At 43.6% G+C, this 12,328-nt stretch overlaps 1 protein-coding gene across 14 annotated transcripts in view; it reads right to left on the bottom strand.

Moving 5' to 3' along the window:
* WWOX (WW domain containing oxidoreductase) overlaps positions 1–12,328 on the bottom strand; it is a 1,024,395-nt gene that overhangs the window by 954,851 nt on the left and 57,216 nt on the right. For all 14 annotated transcript variants that reach the window (XM_089320578.1, XM_002711692.6, XM_089320572.1 and 11 more), the window contains exon 5: positions 7,588–7,694. In XM_089320578.1, coding sequence (XP_089176704.1) covers positions 7,588–7,694 — 107 coding nt within the window. The remainder of the gene's footprint in view (positions 1–7,587; positions 7,695–12,328) is intronic.

Here is a 12,328-nt window from a genome sequence, read left to right as displayed (position 1 = left end):
AAACAGCATGTTTTATAGTTATCAGCTGGGATGAACTGCACCCCTAATGGACAACAATGCCCAAAGTCATTTTTGGTTGTCACAACTGAAGTGAGGGAGGAAGGGCAGGGGCTGAGATGGATTTATCTTATATACTCTGGACATTAGTCAGTTCAGTGTCAGAGCAGCTTTATAGCACTGATCGGACTCAGTTTCTGGATTGGGGTAAACCAAGTAGGTATCACCCCATGAGGCAGTTGGTTTCCTCGGGCTTCGTAAGAATCTTGCTAACTGGCCATGACAAATTTTACAAGAGTAGCTGGGCCACATGCTGTTTGTATCCTCCTGGCTGATGGCACATCTAAAGTTGAGAGACAAGTTAGCAAAGCTTGGGCTTCGAGTGTTTTGAAGGGACCAAACACCCCCTCCAAACAAATACATCCAAGTTACTCCTTCCATAGGATAGTGTAACAGGTTCATTCTAGGGAGTCAGGGAGGGGTCGAATACTAACTCCAAGAGAAGGCCACAGGCTTTCTGGCCATGTCAGTCCACTTCCGCCCAACCTAACCTGTTGGCTCCCTCAAATCCTAGTAGATGCCAGAGTTTCACACTTCCTACTCAGTTCACTGGCACTCCCTGTTGAGTTCTTTACATGGTAATACAGACCCTGTGCAGGTTTGGAACAGGTTAGTTAGGCCAGTCACTCCCAAAAGTCCCTCCTCTCTCTCAATTCATCATCTCCTACTGCAGCCCTGAGTCCTGAACACAGCCCCACCGCTTTTCCTCTGGCAAACAACTTGCGCGCGGGGGGGGGGGGGGTCAGCAGGTGACCTTAGGCACACATGCTCTTGCTCTACTCAACTCCTTCTTTGACAAGATCTCAAGTTTTAGGGACTAGTATTGTAGCATGGCAGGTTAAGCAGCCACCTGACAACAGCAGCCCTTATTAGAGCAGTGGTTCAAGTCCTGACTGCTCTGCGTCCAATCCAGTTTCCTGCTAATACACCTATGAAGGTAGTAGATGAAAGCCCAAGTACTTGGGTCCCTGTCATCCATGTGGGACACCTGAACAGAGCTACTGGCTCCTGGCTTCGGCCATGCCCTGCCCCAGCTGTTGCAGACATTTGGGGAGTGATGCAGTGGATAGAAGATTTATCAGGGGCTGATGCTGTGGCATAGTGGATAAAGCCTCCACCTGCATTACCAGCATCCCATCTGGATACCTGTTTGAGTCCCAGATGCTCTACTTCTGATCCAGCACCCTGCTAGTGTGATTGGGAAAGCAATAGAAAGTGGCCCAAGCCCTTGGGTCCCTGCACCCACGTGGGAAACCCAGAGGAAGCTCCAGGCTCCTGGCTTCAGATCAGCCCAGCTCCAGCTGTTGTGACCATTTGGGGAATGAACCAGAGGATCAAAGACCTCTCCTTGTCTCTCCCTCTCTGTTACTCTGCCTCTCAAATAAATAAATTTAAAAAATAAAAAATTTTAAAAAACTCTCTCTCCATTCTCTGTGATTCTGCCTTTCAAATAAAAAAAAAAAAAAGCTAACAAGTTTTAGATTCCATGTTACAGGTACCTAAAATCAAGAAGTTAAAATTTAGCAATCTATTAAGGAGAGAGAAGTGGGGTTCTGAAGCTCTATGTAGGCCTTCCAAGAGCTCCACATGGGGAGGCCGAGGACTTCCTGCCGGGACTGTTTAGTAGGTGTGCCCTAGCACCTAAGGAGCTCTTGTTCTGTACATGCCCCACCCCCCCGGAGGTCGTTAGCCCTCAGGATAAGGAGTGCCATGTGCCACATGTCCACAAACACAGCAAAAAAACAAAGACAAAACAAAAAAGCCCACCCCCAATAAGCACAAAGAATAAACCACAGCACTGCAGCGCTCACACACACCGCACCAGTGTCCCAGAACTGGAGCGCTCACCTGCAGTCCTAACAGAGATGCTGCTGCCAGCCAGAAAACTCACCCACCGGGAGAGCAGGAAAAGATCAATTTCCCATACAGCCAACCACATGGGCTCCTAGCAACACCCAGGGGCAAAGTATGAACTTGTCTTAGAGGTAAACCACACCAAGCTGCCATCCGTATGGGGATGTCACCAAGGCAGACTCTGTCACTGCACCTGCTAACTGCCTAACCACAGAGGCATGGACATTTCCAGGAATCTTTTCTTTAAATACAATTTGGAGTTGATGGGTCTCCCATCCCTCCCTCCTTTTTAAAAATTTACTTTCGGCCGGCACCGCGGCTCAATAGGCTAATCCTCCACCTAGCGCCGCCGGCACACCGGGTTCTAGTCCCAGTCGGGGCGCCGGATTCTTTCCCGGTTGCCCCTCTTCCAGGTCAGCTCTCTGCTGTGGCCCGGGAAGGCAGTGGAGGATGGCCCAAGTCCTTGGGCCCTGCACCCCATGGGAGACCAGGAGAAGCACCTGGCTCCTGCCATCAGATCAGCGCGGTGCACCGGCCGCAGCGCGCCAGCCGTGGCGGCCATTGGAGGGTGAACCAACAGCAAAGGAAGACCTTTCTCTCTGTCTGTCTCTCTCACTGTTCACTCTGGCTGTCAAAAAAAAAAAAATTACTTTCATTTATTTGAAAGGGGGTGCTGGAGAAGGAGAGAGAGACAATCTTCCATCCACTGGTTCACTCCTCAAATGCCTCCAATGGCTGAAGCTGGCCCAGGCCACAGTCAGGAGCTGGAAACTCGATCTGGGTCTCGCACATGGGTGGCAGAGACTCAAGTACTTGAGCCATCACCTGCTGCCCCCCAGAGTACACATTAGCAGGAAGATGAAATCAGAAGAAGAGCCAGGACTTGAACCCAGGCACTCTGGTATGGAATGTGGCACATCCTAAGTGGCATTTTAACGGTTACACTAAATACCAGTTCCCCACATTTTTTAATTAAGCTAAATGGATTGGCCTCTTAAGAAAGTAGTTTACTTCCATACTGTCCATGTTAACCTATTTTAATTGTTTTCATTTCTCTCATTTCTAACTTTGGAATATCCCAAACTTCTCAGCAAGAGGGCTTTTTCCCATGAAACTATTAGTGTAGTAATTATGTATAGGTTCTTAATATACTTCTATATGAAATGTGTTTTCACTTAGGCTATACTTTATTAACAGTGGTCTGCGATTCCTATCAATATCTAGAAAGTAAAGGGCCAAAACAAGAAAGATCAAAATTGTTTCCTCCAACAAATATGAGCACTGCTGATTCATCACTCAAATATATTACGAGAGTTTGAAGGCAAAATCTGAAAGGTAATGCACACCCGTAGTACTCAGTGTGGTGGGAAACCCAACCATGGAGTACAGGAGACATACTTCAGGCATGCCAGTCAGAAGCACCAAGCTAGGAGCCTGACCCTGAGCTCGCCAGCTAGGCAAGTCCCTTCTCTGTTCTGAACTGTCCCTTGACTTCAATAAAATGCAGACAATCAGGGTTTTGCATCCTCCAGAATAAAGGATATTTTGCCAGAGCAAAGCACATGAAAGGGATTTGACAAATGGAGGTTGCTAGCTGCCCCATTGTGAGTTATGGGAAAAGCATTCTGCTGGCAAAGAGGTAGACATGAGTGTTCTGGAACACAGTGATCCTGGAATGTGCAAGGGCAGGAAGAGGAAGACCAGGCAGGGAAGAACAAGTTGAGTAAGGAGGAACGGACTCTATCCCCAGGACTGGAGCTGGGAATGCCTGCAGAGCCTTGGCACTTAAGAACCAAGGTGGAGCCAAATGGCCCAAAGACTCCTGAATGGGCTTTTGCGCAACCAAAAACTTTGGATCGTTTGAGCATCTCCTGTGAGGTGCCAATATGTCACAGTACCTTTCCTGCACAGACGCCAGTGTGGTTCATCCCAGATAAAGTATGAGGATGCTCAGGCCGGCTAGCAGCTGAAAAACTGGAGTTGATTAAATTGACCTTGAAAAACACAAGAAGCTAGTATTTAATGATATGCCAGTTAAAATCCCTGTGTAAAGATGGAAGATAGCTGAAGGCCTGAGGAAACCATACCAGTAAATACCAAGGGTAGAAAAGTGGGGACCAAGCCAGATGTAGGTCACCGAAGCACATCCCTGGGATCTGAGACTCTGAATTATAACAATAGTGCAGTGACAGGAAGCAGTACTGACAGCTGTTGGTGCAGATTTCAAGTCATCACATTCATAACATGATCCAAGGGAATGAGGGACACAGTACCATGGCATACAAGAGAACAGGGAAGAGATGAGATGATGGAGGGGTTGGAATTTTTCAGTCCATAACCTATAAAATCCAATTTAAATGTATGAAACAGTGTGTGTGTGTGTGTGTGTGTTTCTGTTTCACTTTCCCATGTCCCTGACACTCAATGTTTTTGGATGACTCTTTCTCTGGTTATCACTGGCTCCTCAGTATCTGAGGGGGACTGGTTCCAGGATCCCCAGGAATACCAAAATCTGCAGATGCTTAAGTCCCTCACACAAAATGATACACAATTTGCACATAACCTATGCATAACCTCCTGTACGCTTCAAATCATCTTTAGATTAGTTATGATACCTAATACAATGTAAATGCTATTCAAATAACTGATATACCGTACTATTTAGGGAATAATGAATAAAGTCTATACTCGTCCAATTTAGATGCAGGTTTTCTGCACATTTTCAACATGCAACTGGTTGAACCCATAATTCAGAACCCATAGGCTGACTGTACTATATGATAGAATGAACTTGAACTATACAATAATAAATTCTATTCCCTGAAACTCTCAAATGGACCCAACTATGGTTATAATACAATAAAGAGAGCCTGATGTTGAGTTTTTTAGGTCCACCCATTCAATCTTCTTCACAAGCAAACAAGCAGGTTCCAAACCACAAATTAAGAGACTTACTCAAGACCCCACAAATAATTAGGGCATATCCAGGAACTCCTGCCTTTATGTATCAAGCAATAGTTCTAACAAGACAAATGCAGACCAGTCTGCTCGCTTATGTGTCATGTTCTAAGGAAAGAGAAGAAACTTAAAGAAGAAAAAGCAGGATGTCTCAGCATTATCTCCCAGGACTTGGTTCCTTATTAATGTCATTGCACACTATGGTCACTACAACATCTTAGAGCCATGGAATTTGGCTTTCCAGTTAAAATCCTAACAACAAATGGGCAAACTTTTACAAGGCTGACATTTCTTGTTGCTAGACAACAGGTACCCATCTATTATGTCAACAGTAAGAGAAACTGGAGCAGCAACTGGGAAACTGTTACTCAATTTTTAAATGCATTCATCTTTGAATCAAGAATCCACTGCTAAGATTCACTCATAAATACACATACAAATCTGTGCAACAGCAATGTGCCATACACCTTAGTCTGACCCAATTTTCAACAAAACTCATGAAAGACTGATGCAAGAAAGATGAATCCATGTAACAAGCAATGTAACAACATTGCTTGGAATAGCAAGACAATGCAAACACCCTACATAACTATCAAAAGGGAGGCTGGTCAAGCAACTTATGGCATAAGCACACAGTGGAATATCATGCAGCAGTTAAGAATGATGGAGTTGATCTATGTGCACCATTAAGGAAAAACTCTCCTATAAAATTACATTTAAAAAAACTACAGAAAACTATGGGTTTGCTATATATACAGCCTTTCCTGGAAGAAAACACAATCAATGGTTAACAGTGTTTACCTTTCAAGAAAAGGACAAGGAAGAACTTCCGCATTTTACTTTTGTCCTTTTCATTGTATATGAACAATCAAATCATATGCATGCATTAGCATTTTTCTTCTTTATACATCTCTAAAAACTACTACTATTCCACCTAAAAGAATTGATTTTTCAAGTATAGAATCAGAAATAGTTTAATTTTTTAAATAAAAAAATTAACCCAGCAGCAGGCATTGGACCCAGAAGTTAAGATACTAGTTAAGATACCAGCATCCCTTGTCAGTGTACCTGTGTTTGATTCCTGGCTAGCTCTGACTCCCAATTCCAGCTACCTAATAATGCAGACCCAAGAGGCCCGCACTGATGGCTCAACTAACTGGGTTTCTGTCTCCTATGTGGGCAATCTGAATTGAATTCCCAGCTCTGTCTATTGTGGTCATTTAGGGAGCAAACCAGCAACTGGGCGTTTCTCCCTTCCTCCCTCCCTCTCTCCCCCTGCCCCCACACCTCTCTGTAAGTCTCTGGAATAAATTTAAAAAATAAAGACCTAACCAAATATGATGACTCCAATCATTTGAAATTTACATTTAAATACTTAAATTTATAATATTTCACCAAAACATATTGAAAACTCAAAAATAAATCGTCCTTTTCTCTCCTTTCTTAACTTTCCAGTCCCAAAAACCAGAAATGTTCTTAAACAAACCATGCTTTATTTCTTTAAATGGAAAAAAAATTCACAGCAGTAAGCAAATGAAGACAGCATGGCAAGGGTTATCCGAGCTTCCTCACACTCTGCCCTGGCCACACTGCTCTGTCCCCCACCTCCTCCTCCCAGGGCCACCACACCTGCCCTTCCCTCACCCCCTCTGGCCTTCATCCACACTCCAGGTCTTTCTCAAGATCTCAGTTCAACCTTGTCTTCCTCGGGACTGTTCCACTGAACCTGCTACCGCCGTTCCCCACTTACAACGAGTTTCATGCTTCCTGGGTGCCTCTCATCTTCCACCACCGGCTGCATGCTCCACACATACAGTGGCAGTGTCTGCCTGTCCTCAACAGGAGACGGAGTGCCTATCACAGAGGCACACCTCACAGAAGCCTGCATGAATGCAGCCTGTACTTGATGCTGACACCCAATGACCACGTTCTAACAATCCATCAGTTCCTGTCACTCTCGAGCTCAAACCTTCTAACATCTTCTTCACTGCCCCTCAACCCCAAGAGACACCTCCATGTTTCCACACATGCTACTCCTACCAAAAAAGTGTTTCCCCTGACGTTTGTGGCTCATCTCTACTTCATTCAGGTCTCGGATCAAATGTCACAATGTTAGAGTCCCTGCTGTGTCACCTTTCACTTTAATCAGACCCACCTGACATCATGTTCAATGTTAACAGATAATGCCTCTATGGTCTGTTTCTCCTACCTGCCTAGTAAGCCCAGGAGAGCAGGGAGCTTTTGTTTGATGGTTCGTTCTTAGTCCCACAAGCACGGCAACCCCTGTCCCCCAGAACTCTGCACACTCAGAGATACTGACACCGACATCTACAGAGACGCAGAGGCAAGAAACCCAAGGAAGAGTTAAAGCCTACTCCTTTCTAATCTTAAAACCCATAAGCATAACAAGCTCCTCATTGCATTCAGGGGCGTTAACCACGTCTTATTTTCTTAGTAAATGAGTTAAATGAGTAAACATTTTCAAACCACTGACTAATAAAGCAGATGACATTGACAACGAACTATAAACAAATGCGTGCATAATAACAGGCTTGCTCATCCTTTCATTCATAAAGTAAACAAAGCAAAGATGACTTTAAAAATAAAGACGTTATTCCAAGAGCAATAAACTTGATGCGCTGCACTAAAACCTCCATGTGTTTAGCCTGGCGTGTATTTGACAATCAAAAGAAGAAAAAAACCCAGTCAAGTGCTTACCCATTCTTCTAAAATGCGTGACACCGCCTCGCTGGCTCTTGCCATATTCCTGCAGGCCAGGATCACATGTGCACCATGGAGGGCAAAAGACTTGGCAGTTTCAAACCCTATGGTGTAAAAAAAAAAAAAAAAAGTCAGTATTAAAAATCAGCACATCAACAACCTAAGTCTTGGAGAGAGATCTTTTCTGAGCACCACTTGCATTCTCCAGTGGACATATCCAGTGGCCACAGTTGTGGAGTACAAAAACAACCAGGGATGCTATAAAGCATCTTACAACGCACAGGACAGCCCTCCTTACCAAACACCCTCTGGATGAGAATGTCAACCATGTGAGTTTGGGACAATTTGACCTCAGGTCACAGAGGGTCCAAAGATGAAAGCAGAGTGATGAATAGAGTCCCCGGTATGCCTGGCCATTTCACCGTAAGTAATCAACAGACCCCATGCTAAAGACAAAGACTTGGGGCCAGCGCTGTTGTGTAGCAGGTAAAGTTGCTGCCTGCAGTGCTGGCATCCCATATGGGTGCCAGTTCAGGTCCCAGCTGCTCCACTTTCAATCCAGCTCTCTGCTATGACCTGGGAAAGCAGTGGAAGATGGCCCAAGTCCTTGGGCCTCTGCACCCACATAGGAGACCAGAAGAAGCTTCTGGCTTTGGATCAGCACAGTTCTAATCATTGTGGCCAATTGGGGAGTGAACCAGCAGACATAAGACCTCTCTCACTGCCTCTCCTCCTCTGTGTAACTCTTTCAAATAAATAAATAAATCTTTAAAAAGCAAAACAAAAAACAAAGACTTGCGCTCCACTCTGACACATGCCTCTGGCTCTTTTTTTACAAATGGTAGCCCAGGATTCTCATCACCACCCTCCTACTGAGAACAATTAGAGAAGCCAGGCAAACAGCAGTGTACACACGCACGAGCATGCATACATACACGCTCACATAAACCCCATTTGAAGGCATCAGAGAAACATCATGACTGAGAATTCTGGTGGACAAGATCTGGAAAAGCTGAGAGGCCTCAATCTGGCAGCTTTTTCTCCTCACGGCATATTCAAGTTCCAAAGTAGTGGTTGAGAGCTGAGAATATGGGCTCAGTTTTTAGCAGATTCACAATGGGACAAAGACAAATTTGAGCTTAAGGTGAACCAAGGGAGAGAGCCTTTTAATTTCTGACTCCACTACAGTGATCTGCTCCTACTAAGACAGGACAGTAATACGACTTCAAAATCAAGCCGGTCAGACATGACAATCATCAAACTCCAAACCAATCAGGAGCAAGAAGCATTCACACCCTAACCACAGAAGACTGCCTCTGCTGCCTCATCAGGGCATCCCCCACCTGCACACCAGCCCAGAATAGCCCAATATGACCAATATATAACCTTCCTGGCAGGGCTGTGCCAACGCTATTTTGAGCATGCTGTGTGTAAAGACAGAAATGGCCTTGTGCACAACAGCAGGGCTATAGGCCAGCTGAAGTGCCACGGGTACCAGGGGAGGAGCCAGAATGCCAGGCCAGGTGCAGAGGGGACACTGCCATGCCACCCCACCAGGTGAAAACCCCTACCCAACTCCACTCACTCACTCAGCCAGCAGCACCTCTTCTGGCCACTCTCTCTCTTGTGTTTGAGCATATGCCACCCTGCCTGCTCCCCCAGTAAACATCCTCTGAGTTGCAAGGTGGTCTCTTAACAATTTCCACTTCAAGGCAAAGAACCTCAAGTTTTTATCATTACCTATCTAGTTGCCAGACACAAGAAAATACTGTATTCTGGGACAAGAGTGGTGATACAGTGTGTAAAGCCACTACTATGGATGTCACTTCTTATATAGTGGTGCTTGGAACAGAGTCTTGCCTCAGTGGCAATCCAGCTCTCTGCTCATGTGTCTGGGAGGCAGCAGGTAACGACCCAAGTACTTAGATTCCTGCCACCCAAGAAAGAAACCCAGACTCTTTATTCCAACTTTTGTCCTGGCTCCTCTCCGGCTGTTGCCAGCATTTGCAGAGTGAACCATTTAATAGGATGTATTTCTTTCTCTGTTTCTCCATCATTTGGCCTTTCAAATAAATAAATTAATTTTTTTAAAAAATACTATATACTCCAGACAAAGATACCATCATCCAGAGTCTCCAATTGCCACTGAAACGACTTCAAATACTCAAAATCTCTGACATGCAGAAAAAAAAAGCTAGGCAAAATGAGCATTTAGCCTAGTGGGCACAGCACCCAGAACCCACATCAGGGTGTTTAGGTTCAATTCCTGGCTCTGGCTGTCAACTCCAGCATCCTGCTACCCCCAGAAAGCAAAGAAGGCACAGGTTATATAATGAGGTCCTGGGTCCTGGCTCTGGCCCTGGTCCAAACCAGGCTATTGCATGTTGAAAACTGTCTCTCTCAAATACATTTTTTAAAATTTTAAAAATAGTGAGGCATGAGACCGGCACTGTGGCGTAGTGGGTAAACTGCCATCAGCAGTGCCAGCATCCCATACAGGCACCAGTTCGAGTCCTGGCTGCTCCTCTTCTAATCCAGCTCTCTTCTATGGCCTGGGAAAGCAGTAAAAGATAGTCCAAGTCCTTGGACTCCTGCACTGACATGCAGAAAAAGCTCCTGGCTTCTCATCAGCCCAGCTCTGGCTGTTGCAGCTATCTGGGGAGTGAACCAACAGACGGAAGACCTTTTTCTCCCCACCCCCAACCAACTCTGCCTTTCAAATAAATAAATTCTAAAAAAAAAAAAAAAAACACAAAGCAGTGAGGCATACCAAAAACAAAGTCTTCACCAAAAGATAGAGGGAGAAAAACCAGAAACAAATGTACAGGAAATCACATAATGAAATGATCAGATATAGTGATTAAAGTAACTTTGATAAATACATTCAAGGAACTGAAAGACCAGATGGAGAATACTGCCAGGGTACAGGAAACAAAAAAAACCTGAATAGATATTCTGAAATTTAAATGCCATAAAAGCAATTGATACTTCAATGTGTAGGTTTGTAGAGCAAAAATTATTACATTTGCAGTAACATACAACTTACTATGACATGCTCATCACTTTAAATCCATCACTTTAAATCATTAAAAGTGTCATTAGGCCACTGTCTTATCCATGAAGTGCTACAGCACAAACTTTAGTAGATTTAAGACAAAGATCCAGATTGCACTCTTTACATTTAACAAGCTCATGCAGAAGACAAGCAGAATTCAAAGAAGAAAAGAGAGAAATAATGAGCAACAAATTAAATAGGAAGCCATTAATCAGGTGGTATATTTAAATCCAAATAAATCTGTAATTATATTAAATATAAATAGAATAAAGAGTATAATTAAAACACAAAGATTGTCACAACAGAACACACACATGCAATATCCTCCCTATGAAAGAAATTGCATTATGTTTTGTAATCCTAAACCTAAGGATTAAAAAAGTCAAAAGAATGGGTAAGGTATACCCAGTGGAACATATGCCCAAAGAAATCTGGTGTAGCTATACTAATTTCAAAAAAAAGTAGACTTTAAATCAAAAAGTGTTACAAGAGAAAAAGATGAACATGTCATAATAGTAAATTTCAATCTTTCAAGAATATATGGCACTTCTAAATTTGTATGTACCTAATAATAGAGTCTCATACATGCCCAAGTCAAAATTTGACAGAAGTAGGAGGAAAAATTTACAACCATTGTGGAAGATTTTAACATATCCTTCTCAGTAAGATAAAATAAGCAAATTACAAGTACATAGAAGATTTGAAAAAATAATTGATAAGTGAATATGCTAAACACTCAACATAGCAGCCAACTGTGCATTCAGGTGTTTAAGGAATATCTACAAAATTTACTACATGCAGAGCCAAAAGCAAGTGTCAACAAGTTTCAAAAGATTAAATGAACATGCTCTATGACTGCAATGAAATTAGAAATAAAATCCCAGAGAAATTCCTCCTAGAAATATTTTTTTACAAATACGAAGTTATGACTCAAAAATTGCAGTGAAAACTATCAAGTATTTTAATTTTAAAAACTCAACATATCAAAATGTATGGTCAGTTAAAAGGCACTCTACAGCCCTAACTCCACACAAGGGAAGTTCAACAAGGTCATGGGAAACATTTATTATGAAAAAACCATGCATGGATTTCCTTAGTAGGAACGAAAGCTGATACAGCCATTATGGGAAGCAGTATGGAGGTACCTCAAAAAAAGTATAAATAAACTACCAGAGGAACTCACAGTCCCGGTTCTGAGAATGTATCCAAAGGAAATCATGCTCTGAATGAGATATCTGCACATCTGTGTTCATGGCAGCATTACTCAAAATAACCAAGATATGCAAGAAACCTCAATGTCCAATGACAGATAAGTTAGTAAGCAAAATATGGCATGGACACACAATGAAATCAGACACACAATAAAATACTCTTCAGCCTTAGAAAAAGGGAAACTCCAGGGGGTCAACACTGTGGTTTAGTGGGTAAAGCCGCTGACTGTGGTGCCAACATCCCATATGGGCACTGGTTCCAGTCCCAGCTGTCCCACTTCCAATCCAGCTCCCTGGGAATTCTTCTGAGAAAGCAGCAGAAGATGGCCCAAGTGTTTGGGCCCCTGCAGCAACATGGGAGGCCCGGAAGAAGCTCCTGGCTTTGGCCTAGCCTAGCCCCCCTCATTGAGACCACTTGCAGAGTGAATCAGCAGATGGAAGATTGTCTGTCTGTCTCTTTCTCTGTCTGCCT

The sequence above is a fragment of the Oryctolagus cuniculus genome, chromosome 18, assembly GCF_051225735.1.
Source record: "Oryctolagus cuniculus isolate XC-2025 breed Fujian yellow rabbit chromosome 18, ASM5122573v1, whole genome shotgun sequence".
Taxonomy (NCBI): Eukaryota; Metazoa; Chordata; class Mammalia; order Lagomorpha; family Leporidae; genus Oryctolagus; species Oryctolagus cuniculus.
Note: the sequence above shows the minus strand (reverse complement) of the source record. Positions and strands in the feature narration are given on the sequence as shown.